This window comes from Oenanthe melanoleuca, chromosome 2 (genome assembly GCF_029582105.1).
Source record: "Oenanthe melanoleuca isolate GR-GAL-2019-014 chromosome 2, OMel1.0, whole genome shotgun sequence".
In the NCBI taxonomy this organism is placed as follows: Eukaryota; Metazoa; Chordata; class Aves; order Passeriformes; family Muscicapidae; genus Oenanthe; species Oenanthe melanoleuca.
In genome coordinates, this window is record NC_079335.1 from 117,325,799 (window position 1) to 117,344,999 (window position 19,201).

General features: G+C 39.2%; 1 protein-coding gene across 6 annotated transcripts; it reads right to left on the minus strand.

The window, feature by feature from the left end:
- Positions 1–2,870: 2,870 nt before the first annotated feature.
- Positions 2,871–18,584, minus strand: CCDC126 (coiled-coil domain containing 126). Of its 6 annotated transcripts, none has more exons than XM_056482718.1 (4): positions 18,511–18,584; positions 7,658–7,795; positions 6,629–7,032; positions 2,871–4,485 (listed from the first exon to the last, which is right to left on the minus strand). In XM_056482718.1, exons 3-4 carry the CDS (start codon positions 6,864–6,866, stop codon positions 4,304–4,306), a joined length of 420 nt encoding a protein of 139 aa, XP_056338693.1. In that variant the 5' UTR covers positions 6,867–7,032; positions 7,658–7,795; positions 18,511–18,584; the 3' UTR covers positions 2,871–4,303. The 6 variants fall into 6 exon arrangements, with proteins under 6 accessions (XP_056338693.1, XP_056338690.1, XP_056338692.1 ...); XM_056482715.1 differs by having other exon boundaries at positions 7,658–7,790; positions 18,511–18,559; XM_056482717.1 differs by lacking the exon at positions 18,511–18,584 and adding an exon at positions 18,051–18,451.
- Between the last annotated feature and the right edge of the window lie 617 nt (positions 18,585–19,201).

The following is a 19,201-nucleotide window of genomic DNA, read 5'->3' on the forward strand; positions in this document are numbered from 1 at the left end:
AACATCTATAAATTGAAGATAGCTACTTCACTAATGCAAAAATTTCAGAAAAACCTGTTTTAATATTTTAGACCTCAAGTCATAATTCTGAAGGCGTATCAGTCATTCTATTTCTATGGATCTGGACAGTGACTGTCTAATTAGCTCTTCTGAAAATGAGAAGAATTTAAGTGGCATAAAGCATAACAGAAACAGTTTCTGTCAAATTGTTTCTTCTCTCCACATGTGTTATCAATATCCCAAAATACTTAAAAGCAAATGCAATCAGTACTTGCTTTTATAAACTTCTAATCATGACCATATACTATGCTACAGTAAAAATTAGTTTGTGTATTATTAAACCTCGTTTACAGTATTTAAAAATGTCAGCATGTTTTTCTTCAGTTTTGCTATCAGAAAAACAGAACTCAATTAGACACCAACTGACAAAATAAGTTGATGAATGCCACAGGGAATATGAAAGCTTGTGTGCAAGCAATGATCAACTAATAATGAAAGGTTTTTGCTGGAGGTACTGACAGACACAGTCAGGAAACTTGTAGTAATTAAGATCACTTAGAGATAAAACAATTCAGCAACATGTGATGCCACTGGTACTTAAGTTATGTGATTCCATGAATGTATATCATGTGGTTTGTTTTGTTTTTTTTAATTTGGCTTCATTTTCATAACCTAAAGGATATTTTCAAATGCCTTCGTGAACCATTCCTAACAAACTGGTATTAGTGAAATACCCATTCAGTACCAGTGTTTTCCACATGAAAAACATAGCAAAAGTCTTAATTCACTTTTATGGCTGCTATAAAGGGAAGTCTCCCATTTTGCTCTTGCCTTTGAATGTGGCATGCTAACAGATACACTAAATTGAACCCCAAAGATAGCAGACTCTGTTTTGTAAAGTACAGAACAATGAAAGAGCACAATCATTAGGTAAGGAGGGTCATATTTGGATTGTTAACTGACATTCTACATCACCTTTAAAAATACCACATCAATTTTATGTAAGAATGTTTTAGACATTCAGCTCATTCAATTAGTGCATTTTTAGGAAATAAAAGGTTTTCAAGAAAACGTAATGAACTGGGACTTTAAATTTTATGCAATAATTTTTCTAAATTATTTCTTGATAGAGGTTCCCAAATTTACTCTGCTGCTGCATTCCCACAAACAAAGGCTGTGACAGCAGCAAATATCCCCAGAACATGTACCTGCACAGGAGGTGTTTGGTTGCTAAAGCAACATGCACACATCACAAACATGATGCAGTTTGCAAACCTCTGCATTAGCAAATATTTTTCATTAGAATTTTGATTTATCTAGTCAGCTTCTTTAAATGATTGTGTCATTGAAGAACAAGGATTTTGCAGTTACTTGGGTAAAACAGACAACTGTGAACTACGTGATGCATAATACTGGGTGCCAAGGATACTGATGTTTCACCACACTAAAAAAGAACCTGTATATCCTGTGCCCTGTTTCTGTATTTTTAAAATTATTTTATTTAAAGCAGATCTACAAACTTCTGTGATCTTAACAGTGCATAGACAGCTTGTTAAGAGCTGTCTCAGTGTTTCAGAAGAATGTCTATCCATCTGTCCATCCATTCATCTCAAAACTTCTTTAATGTGGAAACCCTCAGCACTTCTTCTTCACATACAATTGTGAGAAAATGCATGGATATCTTCATTAAATTAATATTATTATAGAAATTCAAAACTAATTATTTAGATGAGAAAAGAAACAGAAAGGACAAGAGAATAAAGACAATTTCTCCAAGATTTTTGCCTGCCAGGTATTTAGTTGTAGAACTTGAGGGCTGTATTGAGACTTCTGCTGTTCCTGTCTATTTAGACAGCAATCAATATATACTCTTATCTTTCAATTTTCTTCATTACAACTTTTGTTTGGAAGTGGATCTTTGAACAGTTTTTTGCTACCTACATTAAGCAATCACTCAGAGGCATAGAAGTACTGCCAATTACCTAGTGAAATGAGCTGATAAACACTCATGAGGCAAATTACAGCTGGGAAAACTCAAGTCCCCTAATTTACCAAAAGATTTCAACAACAAAACCAGAACACTCCCCCATCCCCCAAATTAGCAGTTCTTCATATAAGAGAGGTTATATGTCCTCCTTCCTTCTAAAGAACAGAAGGAGAAGAAAAGGAAATAATACCCCAAATCCAGCCTAAGAACCAACCAACCATAAGGAGATTTCATATACACTAAACTTGAATGAAGTCACTTTTGGGGGCTTTGTAATGTCACCTGTAATGGGAAATACACAGCTGCATCACAAAAACTGCAGCACAGCATAAATACTACTTAAGTATTCCTCAGACAGAAAAAACATGCCTGGCAACACAACCAAATGCTGTGATACTATCAAGCATTTTGGACCTGGGTAAGTTGTAGGATTTCTCTTCTTCTTCTTCACAAGCCCTTGGGCTCTTTACACAACCTCCTACCTTGGTGGGACTGCCACACCTCTCACATGTCCTATATAGGAGGCTGCAGGCTAGAATATGAAGATGTTTTCTTACTACTGTTAATAGGAAAGTTAGCTGAGAGCCTCCCTTTATCCTTCGCCATTCAAGATCTAAATCAGTTCTTTTATTTTCATTTCTTTCTCCCCCCACCTCTAACCTGAGGGAAGTTTCAGGGCATTAGAATTTCAAGAGCAGAACTCAGTGACTAAGAAGGAAGAATACTAGAAAGAGTACTATTAAAACTCAGAGATGTACAATTTTGCATTCCAGAAACTGATAGAGCATATGTAGCAAGAATGACAAGACCATTTAATTACAAAAAAAAAAAAAAAACAACAACAAAAAACCAACAAACAAACCAAGAAAACACCAGAAACATTTACAAGTACAATTAGAAATTTATTTTTCTCTTTCTGCATTGAAGTGAGTACATGTTTACACACAATGTGACAAAAAAAAAAAAAAAAAAAAAATCGACTGGATACTAAGTACTAACTATGATTGCAATTGTATTTTCCTTTATAACCATTGAGAATATCAGCAGGGAAACAGAAGAAAGGAAAATCCACGTAACTTTGCCTGATATACCACCCAGCACCTCCGGTTTCACTCATCCCCAGAACCTCACTTACAGGACACTTTTGGCAAAAGCCCCTGAACATGCTGTCCCCCCCAAACATTCAGTACAGTTTAAAAGATAGGTTCAGTGGCACTTTAATATGATTTCAGTAACATCTGAGATACAGTGCACCCACACTGCATGCAATTCACTCTGCTGTAAGGCTGACTTAGAGGTAAGGCAAACATTACCTTACCTCTCAAATATTCCATGATTACACACCCTTAGTACATATAACCCTGTTAAATGCAGAGATGCCTTGCCTTGACTCCCTTCCTTGCTTTTCCTTCTGATCAAGAAAGCAGTTCAGGGAGATGGTGTGCTATACTAAACACAAAGTGCAAGGCATTAAAATGCTAAAAACAAACAGCAATGAATAAAAATAAACCGTATTCACATATCCAAAACTTATTTCCATCACTTAAATAATTTTATCTGCAATTACAAAATACATACACTTAAATATCTTTTTAAGCAATAATCATCTAAGATATCACAGATGATGATTTGCTTTTAATAATCTAACTGCCCTATCTCTGGCATACAGATAAACCTGGACAGTGTTACTACCTAGAATGGTTTCTTATTATAATAAATTTTCTTAAATATACAGTAAATTCTCTTTAACTATTCTGACAGATAGTGCAAATAAAGACATTCTTTGGGTCACAATTTTAAAATATTACCATCAATGCTATCCTCAGTTTAATATTGTTTTAGTAAATAAGTAAGAAAATATTTTAAGTGTACACATCTTCTAACATCTGTTTAGCAACACATTTTCCTCAGTTACCTTGGCTTAATGCAGATCACAAAAAATGAGTAAGCTACAATACCGCTCACCTATCCAAAAGATATGTTATATTCATAATTAAATAAATATATTTAGAAACCTACCTATAAGATTCCCATTGCTTTCCACGTATTGTTATTATCCATGGCCTACTACATCAAATCATATCAAAATATCTTTAGAGACAACAAAGATCACTTCAGAAGCACTGCTCAAATGCAATGAAATGATGCTCTGAGAACCTAAGCACATGTTAGGCCTACATAGATCCAAGCACATTGTAGAATACAATAGTTTATGCTTGTTTTAGAATCAACTACTGCTCTGCCCTAGCAGGAGACAAAAAGCTTATCTTAAATATTATCCATCAATGATGTAGCAACACAAAGCAGCCCAGTTTGCTATCTAATGTTGCTTGCTGGCTTTACACGTTTATTTGAAGTCAGTGGGACCTGATGATTAGTTCCATTAGTGGTGTTTGTTGCTGAGCCATTCACAACGATGTAATCAACCTTGTTTTCCAATTTCACTAGGCGTTGTAAGATGTCATCCAGAAGAACTGCAATTGTTCTCTTAAGATCAGCTAAAGATAATGGAAAAAAAAACAAATTACAGACTGTTATTTACTCTGTGTGGAAAAGAACTGCCATTTCAACATATTCACATCTTAAGACTTGCTATCCTCCCTGCCACACTTTTTGGAAAGGAGTGCAAATGGATCTAGAAGTACAGGAATAAACAGCTGCTTGATTTTTCTTTAATAACATTTCTTTCTTATTTTAGGGAAGGGAGATACCACCATAACAGGGGAACTGTGAAGGCAGTCAATTAAATATCAGAGTATAAGAACAAAAACACTAGATGGAACATTAGAAGTGGCTATTCAAAGGTATTATTTCAAATTTCAGCCAGACAACAGCATTTGAATACTCAGCTATGTCATCTTTTAGCCTCAGATGCAAGAGAATATATCTAAATACTCTCCAGCATAGAAAGGTAGTCAATAGCTTTCCCCCAACTGACAGATATAGCCTACAGAAAAGCAGTTATTAGGAGGTATCTTGTTGCTTCTTACATAAGCTATAAAGCAAGGGTAAAAAAAACCTATTTACATCTTTATTGACTGAAAAATAAAAGATGGTAAAAAAATTCTCATGTTCTGGAACACAAAACCAGTAACATCCTTCAACAAAAAGCAACTTATGCTGCTGCCAATCACCATCTTCTTTCAGATTTGAAAACATTAGCAAACTTACCAGGTTTTACAGGGTGTTAAGATTCCCCTGACACCTGAAGACATCTACAAACTCTGTCTCTACCCCCTGCCCTCTAATCAGTTCTTAACTAAGCAGAAAGATTGGGGAGAAAGATCACAGGCATCAAAGTGAAAAAATAGTAATAAAACAGATAAAATTAAATTTAAAAAAAAGAAGTACTTCCCTCTAAAATTAACTAGTTCTTGCTTAGTAATGCTAAGTTGAAAAAAGTTTAAAAATATTGCTAAACTATTCAAGCCAGAGCATGGTCTTCTGTCAATAACAGAGGGTACTCTGTAGTATCATTTTGTGCTCAACAATCTGAGAGAGGGAATTGTCAAGTTTTAATTCTGATGATCATCAGGCAGATCAAGAGATGACTTTAGTTATTATAAACTTCAGACAAAACCACAAAAGACAAGTCTCATTTGGAAATACACTGTAAGCAGCAGAAAGCTGCAGTACACAAGGATTTTTTGGGTTTTTTTAAATGACAGAAAAACAGTAAAGGAAGTAAGTCCTTGATGATAAAAAAAAAGGTAGGAGGAGTAAACAGAGAAGAAAAGAGAAGGCAGCCTCTCACTGTCATAAAAATTAATTTTAAGAATGAAAGGATTAGAGTTTTAAAGACTTCTGGCATATTTTTGCTGCTTGCACTCTTACCAAATGCCTATAAAGGACATCCTACAACAGGCAGAGCCATTTAAGAAGATCTTTAGAGGATCAAAGTTTATTACTATATATCTTTTGAGATACTATTTTCTAAAATAAACATTTTTAGTTATCTTTTCAATATTTCAGAAGATAGCAACCTACTTATCAAGTTAGATACATATTCACAAGATGGGCACATCAGAGACATGATGCACCAAGAATTACAGCTTGCAAAACAAGGGACCTTATCTCTTATGGCTATTTCTAGAAAAAGGGAGATTCTGCCAAAATCATAAGTCCTTTGCAATGTCCAGACTACAAACTCAACTAGTATGCTGCTTTTTAACTGTTTATTTAAGGAGAAGAAAATTCAAGAAATAAAAGCAGGAAGGTACTAGAAGGTACTAGAGATACTACAAGGTACAATGAGGTACTAGAAGAATCTGGAATGTTGAAGTGACTTAATATAAAACTTTGTCCCTGTATCAAGCACGTGCTGATTCCTCAGTAGCTGAAGATTCAGATAAAGACAAATGACCTGCTACTTCTGTAAGTAATTGAATTCATGTACCTGAAGAGATCTAAAAAAAAAAGTCCTTGAAAGCAAAAATTTTATGTATGAAGCTTGATTTTGCAACTCATCTTAATCTTGATCAAATAAACTAAAACCAAGTCAGTTAATACAGAGAGGGTTTTTTGTTCCTGGTGAAGAGCATATACTATTTAATGAAAAAGAAAAGAAAACTTATAACTACAGTTTTCAGAAAAAGAATACTTTCAAGTAACTAAGTAACTATACATTCAAGTAACTCTTACCATATCCAGACATGGAGGCTCCACCACCACCATTCATTAGATTTTTATTTTCTTCTGCCAGTGCTTTGACATATCTCTTACTGAGATCTAATATCTGTCCACGCAACTCAGCACTGCTTTGGCGTCTTGGATACTGAAAAGTGTAGCGTAGCAACATCAAACCCCAAATGATTCCAAAGACTAGTAAAAACATACTCAGTTTCTGGGACATATTTTTTCTTGAAAATGTTAGAAACATTTCTGATGAATGCCACAGGCACGTCCTAATTTCAAGAAAAATAACTGAATTTGGCTCTGTCAAATTATATTACATACTAAACAAAAATAGTATTTTTATGAAGTGAAAAATCTTCTGGCTGGATCATCTTGAATATATCTTCTCATGTTTTAGCTGGTCTTGATTCCTGAAATTTGTAAAGTACCACTTGGTTATTCAAAACTGCTACAGTTGCTGAGATCAAGAACAAATATTAGTTTCCAAATATAGTATTCTTGCATCATCTAGCAATGAAAAAGTTTTTTTATCTGCTTAGAGGTTCAGTTATATTTCCTTCTAACCTGTTATTTACAAGGTTTCCTCTTCCTATTTTTACTGATTTTTGTTCTCCAAAAATCAAAAGTTCTGTGCTTCCACAAAGGACCTTAAGTATTTTAAATACTAGCATTTAAACTGACATTAAACCTAAATGTATTTGAAAGAAAATGCAGTATCTAGAAGAGACCTGTATAACATTTCTGTACAACACCGTGATGAGTTATACACGTACATCTACACACAAGATCTTTTGAAATTATTCACTTGATTCTTATTCTTCACTTTGAAGTACAGCACAAGTAAGACAATAAGTGGAATGATGTTTCTTAGTTGGTTAGCTAGTTCAAAGTTTTCTCTCCTAGCTTTTTATACCACTACAGTTTTTTATTTGTTTCAGTATCTTACTATTGAATAAAGAGAAAAAAAACAAAAATAAATTGGCACATTGCACATCAGCATTTTACTTCGACTTTAAAGAAAAAGAAATGTCTTACCATAGTACCCAATTCTGATCCTTCAACAGATAAGGAATTCAGGAGGCAAGCAAATGGCAGGAAAGCTTCAGCAGTTAAATAACAAAAGTTCAGACAATTTGAAGCAGTTTGAGCCACACATCTTCAGAGATCTCTGTACTGGTTAAAAAAAAAAAAAAAAAAGAGAAAGATTTAAACAAAAAGTGAAGATATCTTCATTTACTTGTAGAGTAGTTGCAGTTGAAGGCTTCAAGCTACATGCTTTTAAAATAGAACTATGTATTCAAACCTAACTTCAAGCAATTGTTAGAGAAGAATAGAATTACTCTCCATCTTATTATGAATGCATGCATTTGAACGCCCAGGAACTGCCTTCAATATACTTTTAAAAGAAAGCTTGGTAAGAATCTCACTCAGGATCTCTTTCTTCTTGTGTCATAAGACAGTGACAACAGATGTTCCAGATCCATCATACATGTCCATGCACATATATTTACATAGGCATCATTCTCTTACTAACTTTTACCCCTCACACAGATTCCACATTTTTTTACTATTTCCATGTGTATACCTCGTATTTTTCATTTTTCATCCATCTCTGACACTACTCCAAAAATTCAATACTTTCTTAAAAGAGAATTTCTATTATTTAACATTGTCTGCATAAAGCTACTAATTTTACACAATAGTTACATTTTCCCTCACTATTCCCAGCTCTTCCCCACATACTACCTGACACAAGCACTTTATGTGAAATCACACATGTAACAGAGTTCCTCACCAGACTTTCTGTAGTGGCACTCGGTTTGTATCAGAATATTGAGACCAAGTTTCTCGTGCTGCAGAGCTCTCAGATAAACCTGACTCTGGCTCCATGGCACTTTCCATCCCCTCCACTGACCAGTTCCATCGGCTTTATGCCAACACCCTGCTGTCTGCTGCCAACACAAGTGCCACTGCCAGCAGGGCACTAAGCCATGCTTGTCCCTTACCCTTCACCTTCACTCTTCAGATAATCCTCTCAACAGGCGAGCCAGCGTGCCTGGCTCAAGTGGCAAAGTTTTGAAGTGCGCTAAAATCAACATGCATATCTAAATTATCCTGAAAATTATTAACCCAAGGCACGGCCGTCATTAGGACTTGGACACACCAAAGTTGCCATAAAGCAACAGCCAGTTGTGTGAAAAAAGCCCTGTGGCTTTGACCCACTGTTACTGCTGGGTGCACTAATGCAAGTGGCAATCCCAAGTCACTGAATGAGGAACAGCTCACCCTCCACAGTGGGGAACGACCATGCTCAAGGACAGACAGCCAACACACTGTAAATGCAGCGGGAGATATTTTGTTCAAGGAATGTGTTTATCCCCCCAACGCTGTTCTAAGATACTAATTTGTCTTAAGCACATAAAATAAGAGGGAAAACAATAAAAACTTACATTCCACAGCATAAATATCTGTAATTGTGTGGTTTAAGATTTCCTGAAACAGATCTTTCCTAAACATGCACTAACCAAAACATCTTTTCCCTTCCTCTTTGCCAAATCCATGGCTCTGCACTCAGACTTTAAAGAATAAACTGCACCTACATCATTGTGTATCTACATAATCTCTGAACAGTATCAAATAGGATGGAAAATATTACAAGGTCCAGGAGAAGAGTATTCATATGATGGCTCAGAAGACCAAACAGTATCTGTCAAGAAGAGACTATAAGTTTCAAACCCCATTCCCAAAAGTCTCTACTTCTATTAAAAAGAAAAAATGCCGATAAGAACAGATAGCTCTTGAAAAACTTTAATTTAGTTCTGCTCTCCACAGATCTCCAGCTATACCTCAAAATGAAGCATTTAGACAATATCACTACAGTCCCTTGAGTAGAAATAACTCTGCCATCACACTGTAAATAAGACCACAAGCCAGGATAAGAGGTCTAGCCAAGAGGAACAGATTGAATAAACTCCTGCCAAGCAGCAGCAGGAATTGCAGACTGAGCCATCGCCATGTATATCTGATTCACAGTGCACATGCTGACTACTGAAACTAATGGAAATCAAGGACCTAACCTGCTGGGAAATTGCATAACACCCATACTGACATGAGGCAAAGGAAATGGGAGCAAGGTATACCAAAACAAAGGGAACTTGCCACTTTTCCTACAAATTTTTAAAGGCCATTCCCGCTTCATGAATTCCAGTGTAATCTCAGAGTTCTGGAGATTTGGTCTCCTCTTCCCCCGTGAAGTGCATGCACTTCTAGTGACTCATAAGACACTCCCTGCAACACCCTTGGGGGAAAAAAAAAAAAGAAAAAAAGAAAAAAATGGAAGCTTATACCCACATGATTTCAAAGTAGGAAAAAAGGAGTATCAGAGCAGCAGACACGCATATTAGGAAGGAAATAGAACAGTAAAATGGAATATTCTTGTACCTCATTGCCCTGAAGGATCAGCACTTCTCTACAAGAACATTATAGTTTCAACAAAACCTGGACTCAGAATGGACTTTTGTTTTCAGTAATTTCAAGGTAGTATGCCATAAGATAACAGCACACATGAAAGAAGGTATACTGCCTCTTGTGATCTTTATTCTCCCTCATTCTCTCAAAGCACACAATATGCTAAGTTGGAAATCCTCCCTGGGAAGGAAAAAAAGGAAGCTGAGACTTCCTCCTTCACACTGATTTATCCTGGATAGAAATGCTGGCATACCACTCTCCCAACTGCAGCTGAGGGACTTTTGAGGCAAAGGGAAAGCACTGCAGAGAGCAACAGGAAAAAAAGGTGCATCAGAGCTAGACCTTGTTGCAATTCCTACCATCACAAATCACAGAGGCTGAGACAAAAGGAAGACAATAATGAGGATGAAGGAGTATAACCAGAACAAAATTTGAAAATCTGAGGAGGGAAAGGAAAGAAACAAAACCCTAAACCAGGAAACCCAAAACAAAACAAAATATTCAACAAAACAAACCCAAATCAAACAAAACCAGTAGACTACAGGCAAAATAGCAATTCAAGAAACCAAGAAAAAGTGAATGTCTTCCAGATAATCTTTTCAATAAGCAACTTAAAGTAACCAGTTCAAGTGCCAGTTTTCCAAAGTACTTTAAATCAGCATAGTACTTTAAATCAAGCATGCATATTTAAATTCTGAAAGTTACAAACCCGAGCCAGGAGCAACATTAGAACTTAGAGCTACAACCAATTCCTGAATGAGGATCTGACACTAGGTTTGCCTTTTACAGACATATAAAGAGCTTGGTTTTCTTCACTGTTGCCATTGCTGATTGTCTAAGAACAGCACTGCCAAAACCTACCAATGTGGATACAACTTTGTCCAGTAGTACCACAACACTGACATCCATCTGGCAACAAAAACAATGAACTAAGGCACTCATCCACTCCAAAATAAAATCATGTCTCTATCCTGTATACCTGCATTTCAAGTCAGCCATATATAAATTATATTATTGACTGCATAAAACAAAAGGAGCAAAGGTAAAAGAAAGAGCTACCAAAAATGCATTATATGTTCCATAATGAAGCAAAGTTATATTTAACTACTACTTAACTAGCATCAGACTTCAGCTTGAGTACTGACCCTTCTCTGTGGAAACCAGTCCATACTTACAAAACATCTTTCTTGAATTTTGTTGCAGTCTTCCTCTGATTCTGCTTTACTCATTCCCAGAAAACCAAGAGATTATATGAACATACAACACAAAAATGAAACCATCTATAATGCAAAGGAATGCCTCATACACACTCTGAAACAACCTCAAGTTATCAGGAAAACCTAAACCCTTAAAAGCTTATTGCACCTCACAGCACTGCCACTTCTGCCAGTCAATCAGCTCATGAAAGACTGGCACATATTCATCATCATTTTCCTAGCCTGCCCAAGAGACTCCAGCCTTCCTAAATCACTGGAAATGGTTGTAGGGCAAATGTAGGTCCTGCAGAGATGATTAATGGACTTTCTAGTTTTGAAAAACGTACAGGACAGATGACGATAATTATTTGTAAGAAAAAAAAGAAAGCAGCAGGTCCATCAGGTATTTTTGGTAGTTACTAATAAGCAGTTTGCAGATGCAAAGAATACAGAAAACTAAAGCCTGAGAGAAATCCCTTTGATTCAAAGATGAAAAATACTTTTAAGAATAAAGCCAAGAAAAATACAGTGAAAAGAATATTGTTAACATACAGTCCAACAAAGTCACCACCTTGGTCATATATTTTGAAAAACAGAACCTCAAATACTAAGGTCTCTAGAGACAGTTCTCTAATGCACTCATATTAGGAAAGTAGGCTTGAAAAGTGGGAATTTTACTCAATCTATTACTTACTACCACAGTATTTATCTGTTCCTCACTTTCAAATTATGATCAACAACAACATGACACAGTGCATTCAAGAGCAGGTCTTTGCAACCAGATCTTAACTGCATAAAAAGAAAAAAGAAGTGATTTAGCGACAGAGCTTAAAAAAAAGCCACATATAGTCACAGAAACATGCATCCAATTAAAGAGGAAGTGGGGGAAAAAATCTTGTAATACAGAGAGCAGACAGGACAGTACAAATAAAAACTGACATTAATAATAACTATAAGATAATTGTACAGTAAAAAACTGGAATTTATTACCTAATCAGTGGGAGCACAAAAAATGTATTAAATTATTAACGATTTAAAATTACCATACTAAAATTACATGTGTACAAGAAATTACTATTACATTCATGGTAACAAACATCCCTCAATACATAGAGGGTACTGTATTAGTAAACAATAAACTGCCTGTAAATATGCAGAGTGAAACCTCATTGCAATAGCCAGTAAACAGTAAAGATGAGAATGACTGGGCATTACAGAATACTAGGAAAAAACTTTCAACAGTAGCATCAAGCTCCATTATATTATTTTCCCTTTTTTTTGCATCCTTTTACAGAGGGCACACTCTGGCCCCTTCACCTCTGTGACCTCCAAAGTATTTTGTTTTCTAAGTTTCCAACAGAAAACTTTGAGCATCACTCAGCTGACAGGAATCAATCGTGCTGACCATTCTGAGAGCAGACAGACTGGTTCCATGTTATCTGGAAAACCCTCAGTCACTTCTGTGAAGCAGTGAAAATAAAAAAATCTAAAGAATGATATACATTAAAACAGCACAGAACATGTTCACTAGTCAGTAAATTTTAGAAGGCTGAGACAATAAAATAAGCACCTAGAAGCCCAGGAGCTCACATGCTGAGATATTTTGGAATGCCAAAAATGACGATTGTATTCTGGTAATTTGCAGTCTTAGATTGCTGTTGGCTTGGCAGTAAGTGAAAAATCAGCATGAGGTGCAGCTGGCAAACAGGTGCCCAAAGAAGTGAAGTGTTTACACAGGGGCCTGATTAAAACTGGTACATAAGGAAGAACTACATTCCTCGTATGTTTATGAGTACACAAGTTCTTGAGAAGATGCCAATGGAACTACTGTCCTGTACTGGCACATCCATACTGGTGACTGTTGCAGACCAACACTGTCCTTTGCTTCCCAGGTTCACTCAGCTGCACAGCACCATAAAAGAGCAGGATATTAACAGCAATGCCAGTTCACAGACAAATGAAACCACATTTAACTGTCTTTTGATAAAATTTATTCTCAGCACTTCATGTATTCCTATTATTGCTGCTGCAAATTTGGTCAACAGAAAAACATTGCAGCAGAGAGGGAAAAGATGATACTATATTGACAAAACCTCAGCAATGCCTGACATAACAGAGCCCACCAAAACACGCTGATGAAACTCAAGGGTTATTCCAGACTGCATCAGAGATGAGTAGACAGAAGAGACTGTTTACATTAACAGCTGCTAGACTCAAGTGAAAATATCAGTATTATAAAACATGCTGCTATGCTAAGAATGGTAAGAAGGCATACTTCTGGGCAAAAAAAAACACTGCCCTATCAGTACAAAGGCTGCTGGGCTGCAGGTTTTAGCAGGTCTGTACCACTTCCAGAGCATGCTGCCAAAGGAGTCTGCCTCTGCGTCTTTTCCAGGACATCTATCTTTATACTTTCTCCTACAGCATGTGTTCATTCCCTGCTCTACGTGCCCAAGACTTGCAATTACCTTGGCACACTAGAGAAAAAAAAAAAAAAAAAAAAAAAAAAAAAAAAAAAAAATCCTTTTGCCTTATTGCTAGCTTCCTTTTGGGGAACACCATTAATAGATATTCCAAGTGAAAGAAACACGAGGCTTAAGGGAATAGCAAAAATGGGTAACTACCAAAAATACCTATTCTTCTACAAAGGAAGAAAACCATGTGTGCTCCCAAGAGTTCAGTCTCTCAAGGCAGCCAAAGGATATATGGGCCAACAAAAACCCCAGCTCATCAAGCAGACACAGTGCTGCTGCTGACTGCTGGGACTACCTCAAACATATCTTAAACCAGGAATGGTTTTACCTCCTACGGGCTTCTAAGAACAGCACCAATTTGTCTCATAGATGAACTTCGAGTTGAGAGGACAAACATATTGCTCTTGACTTGAAAACCCACACAGCAAGCTTATAGTGGCTCTGGTATAAAATTATCTGAGAGCCCAAACACTAGACTACCTACTATACATGCATTTCTATTTTAATAGTTTTTGGTTTACACTTTCTACCAAAAATTATTTTCATTTTGCATTGTGTCTAAAAAGTCTCCTCAAGTACCTTAGAATATCCTTTTTTTCAGCACCTTCCCCCTTTATTTTCCCTACTACTGCCAATGAATGCTTTTAAAATAAACCAACCATTTAAAAACAGAAATTCTTTGTCCCTTGCCTGTGGGCAGTCAGCCAAGATTCAAGATTTTGAGAGGGGAAATGGCTTGGCAAGGCTTGTGAAGAAAATTAAAGCAAGCAGATATCAATAGGGCAGTATATCAATAAGGACAGTATGCTACACTTGCTGAACTTTCCCTCCTCCCACTGGGTCCATCTGGATCTCAAAACATTTCTACATCTCTGTATCAGAGTCTTAAAAATAATAATAGTGAAAAAATATTAAAAAAAAAAAATCTCAGCTTCAGGTCACTGTAGGATCCTTGCTCCTTGGTAAGAATCACTTATGACGGAGCACAAGGCACTTTCTTGGCTTCTCACTTCCCAGTATCACTGCTATAATTTATTGATTGCAGGCTATGACAAGTACCCCCATAGTACTGCCTTGTGAAATGTCACTGATGCCTTTCTATCACTCTTTCCAAAGCCCCTGAGACTCCAAAGCTTCCTCCTGAGATGATAATGTTTAGCTGACTTTGACTAGTTTTACAGAGAGCCAAGCCTACAAGATGTTGCATGTAGGTTACTGGTAAGAGAGGGACTTTCACTGAATGTTTTAAAGAGACCTGAAAGGAAGGCAGGAGTCATTAAAGAGAATTAAGAAGGGAGGGGGTAGACAACTAACAAAGTGACAGCTGCAATGTGAGAGAGATTGCCACTGCTCACACACGCACACAGTGCACCACACAAACACTATCCCTGTAGAAAGGCAACAAAAAAAGGACTTGTTCCACTGGGGAGAGAGGAAGAATTTAACTTGTTTGGTTTTCTTTCAAGACACCTGTTGACAAGACACAATTTTAAATGAGTATGAAGTTGTCCACCCAAATTATGTCTGTATGGCAAAACTGAAACTCAGATGAGGCTTTGGATTCATGCCCATTCCCAGTAGGCTGACACAGGTGAAGGTTTTAGAAAAATAACACTGGAGGAAATATTAAGGACAAGTGATTTCTTTTCTTCTACAATCTTATTTCTAGATTGACTTGTCAGCTCAATGTAGCATAATAATGGATTATGACAGACATTAGTTAACTGTAACACCTCAGTGGTGTGCACTGCAAAATACTTTATCCTTAACATTAAGGAAAAAGTATCCAGAAATGGATTATTTATATCATGGTAGCCTCCTATTTCCTTAGTATTACTGAAGAAACCAATTGCATTGAAGTAGGTTTTACATTCCCTTGTCTAGGCCTCTAGTTCAGGCCCTATTTTACATGGGCAAAATACCCATTCAGTTCTGAGCAATCCAAAATTAATCTTCTAAATTATATAGGCAAATGCTAATATACCCATGTAACCATGTAAACAAATATAAGAGGCTGTTATTCATAATGCTCAGTTGAGAAAACCCATCTCATAAAATGGCACAGATTATCAATCTGTGAAAGAGGTTGCTAAGAAAACAAAGAGCATATAAAGTACATTTTAGCAGCAAACTTGTACCAGGAAAAACAGATTCATTTCAGTGACTGAGCCTCACAGATTTTTGACAGCTACTGGAAAATGGCTATTTTTGACACTTACTAGTCTTCAGATACATTGACTACACAGCTGACAATTTCAGCTGACAGCATGCATTTATCCTGCTTACAATTTAGGCAAGATGCAAGAACTAGTCCCCTTTACTATTCTCGGAAAATGCACAAGTGATCACGAACTCCAGGGGAAATATCTTACTTTTAGCAGCTAAATGACATCCAACCCCCAAGATACATCACAATTTGTGATTAGCTGATACCAATGCCTCCTTCAAGGAGATAATAGCCAAAAGGAATATCTAAAAGCAGATACTACAAAAGCTTTCAAAAGAAAATATGGAGTGAAGGAAGGAAGCACCATTATTTCCAGCCATAAAAAACCTTAGGAAAGAGACCTATTTACTACACCAAAGGAATTCAGCATAATTGCTAAATTCTCTGGAGTTCTTAAGTACCTATTAAACAGCTATATATTTTAGCACCTAAAATAAGAAAAAGAGGCCAGAATAACTTAGGCTTTATACTCACGGGTATCTGCAGTCAAAACAGGAACAAAGATAACAATAAATTTCTACATTTGGTCTAAAACTGCAATCACACTGGTTGTGACACTACCAGAAGATGCTACTCACAATCTCATATTATATTCATATTGTCTCCTTTCTCAGATATCCTTGTAAGAGCAAAACAGCAATTCATTACATTTGTTCCATAATTAACACTGTTACAGTTAGGACATATCATATGCACACTAGGATGTATATCACGTTCATATTCTGACGGTTCTCTTAAAATAAAAAGTAGCAATTCCTACAAAGATCACTTTTCACAGTGAAAAAACACATCTATCTGCCCCCAGTTCACCCACTGAGGGGGCAAAACAGCAACAAAATCCCCCAAAACAGCAACCAAAAGAAACTAGTTAACCCAATCTGAACTGTTCTAAGGAAACTCCATAGCACGTCATAGCATAGAACAAAAATTCTCTCCACTTGTTTTGTGGCACACAAACACAGAAATTACACTCCACTCTAGTTGTCAGTATCTTTTAGATGACAAGAGACATAAAAGAGAATTTACAGGATGCTACCACGTTAGGTAAGGGAACCGAAGAGAGTGTTTATTAATAATTTATGATGAACAGAGCTACTGAAATAAGGTAGAAATAATAGTACGTTATACATATTTACCAAAATAAACTTAATCGAAGATAAGTGCAGTCAAAACATTATCACATACTACAAATAAAATCAACTTTATTATGCTGTAAGAAGGAAACGTTATTCCGCATTTCTTGCTGTCAGGAAATTCTATATATTATAATCTCTTAAAACTGAATGCTTCAAATCTTGCAGACTTCATTCAGTATGATTTTTTTCTATTTGTTCAATAGTACCAACAAGACCAATTTCAGTGAAATATTTACCCATTTGTTTTGGGTTTTTTTACGCAGACTTGTTAGCGCCCGAGGATCACTTAACCTGACATTGTCAAGGATCCTGCCTTTGCCTGAATAAGATTTTTTTTTGTTTCCCCCCTGTGTGCTCCATCACACCACTCTAATCCTGCTTTACCTCTTTGGAAGTAATGTCCTTACAGCAGAAAACATCGATCTTGCAGAGTCACTGCAGTCATAGCTTTAGACTGGAAGACCAGGGCGAAGGAAAAGCAGAAAACCCTCGTTCGCTCCACCGCTTCCTGCCACCCAAGGACACTGCATCACAGCCCCGGGACACGGATCCCGGCCGCAGGAGCCCGGCCCTGGCACAGCTGCGGGCCCGCAGGGACACCGCCTCCGGAGCCGAGCAGACACCGGGACCCGCCGGGAAGGAAGGCGAGCCCGTCCCGCAGCCACCGGGACCCGCCGGGAAGGAAGGCGAGCCCGTCCCGCAGCCACCGGGACCCGCCGGGAAGGAAGGCGAGCCCGTCCCGCAGCCACCGGGACCCGCCGGGAAGGAAGGCGAGCCCGTCCCGCAGCCACCGGGAACCGCCGGGAAGGAAGCCCAGCCCGTCCCGCAGCCACCGGGAACCGCCGGGAAGGAAGCCCAGCCCGTCCCGCAGCCACCGGGACCCGCCGGGAAGGAAGCCCAGCCTGTCCCACAGCCACCGGGACTCACCGGGAAGGAAGCCCAGCCTGTCCCGCAGCCACCGGGACCCGCCGGGAAGGAAGCTCAGCCTGTCCCGCAGCCACCGGGACCCGCCGGGAAGGAAGCCCAGCCTGTCCCGCAGCCACCGGGACCCGCCGGGAAGGAAGCTCAGCCTGTCCCGCAGCCACCGGGACCCGCCGGGAAGGAAGCCCCAGGGAAGGCGAGCCCGTCCCGCAGCTCCCGAAGGAGGCGCGGACCAATGCGGGCGCTCAGGCGCGGTGCGCACCCCCGTGTGCGGGAGAGCCGCAGCAACCCTGCGCCATCCCGGGCCCGCCCGAGCGCGCAGCCACCTCCAGTGAAAACACGGACGGACAGACGGATGGACGGACGGGCCCCCCTCACGCTCCCGCCGCCCCGGCCTAGGGCGCGGCTCTGGGGCTCTGCCGGGGCGCCCCCCTTGCAGCGCCCCCCGCCGGCCGCCCCGCGTTACCTCCGCTCGCCGCCCCCGCCGCCTCCTCCCGGCCCGCGCGCCGCTTCCGCCCGCGCCGCGCGCCCGGAGCCCCGCCCCGCCCCGCCCGGCGCCGCGGCCGCCCCCCAGCGGCGGGAGGGAGCGGCGGCAGCGGCGTGAGGGGGCGGGCGCTGCGCCCCGCGGCGCTGAGGGGAATTTATCCTCATCCTTCGTGCTCTGGGCAGCGGAACGGGGCTGGCCATGGTGAGTTAGAGAAGACTCAGAGGGGGTCTCATCAATGCCGAAAGGATGGTGGCAGACTTTTTGGTGGTGCCCCGCGACAGGACGGCCAGCAAAGGCCGTGAACTGAAACACAAGAAGTTTCACCTCAACGTGAGGAAGAAATTCTTTGCGTTGAGGGTGGCGGAGCACTGGAACAGGCTAGACCATGGAGTCTCCCTCTCTGGAGACATTCCAAACCCACCTGGTTCCTGTGCCACCTGCTCTGGGTGACCCTGCCTTGGGATGGGGTTGGACTGGGGCATCTCCAGAGGTCCCTTCCAACCCTAACAATTCTCTGATTATTCGTGGCTGGGGTGGTATACAAACCCCCTGTTGACAATCGCCCAAATAAAATTCATCATGAGTGCAGGGCTGTGCTAGATACTCACCCCAGGCTCTTCCTGCAAGGCACTGTTTAAAGGAAGCTGGTATCTGTTAAGGAAAGGTGAAC

Coding starts and splice junctions, on each gene's coding strand:
- CCDC126 (XM_056482718.1), bottom strand. CDS start 6,866: ATGTTTCTAACATTTTCAAGAAAAAATATGTCCCAGAAACTGAGTATG. Junction 4,486..6,628: donor AGCCTCCATGTCTGGATATG/GTAAGAGTTACT, acceptor CATTATCTTTAG/CTGATCTTAAGAGAACAATT.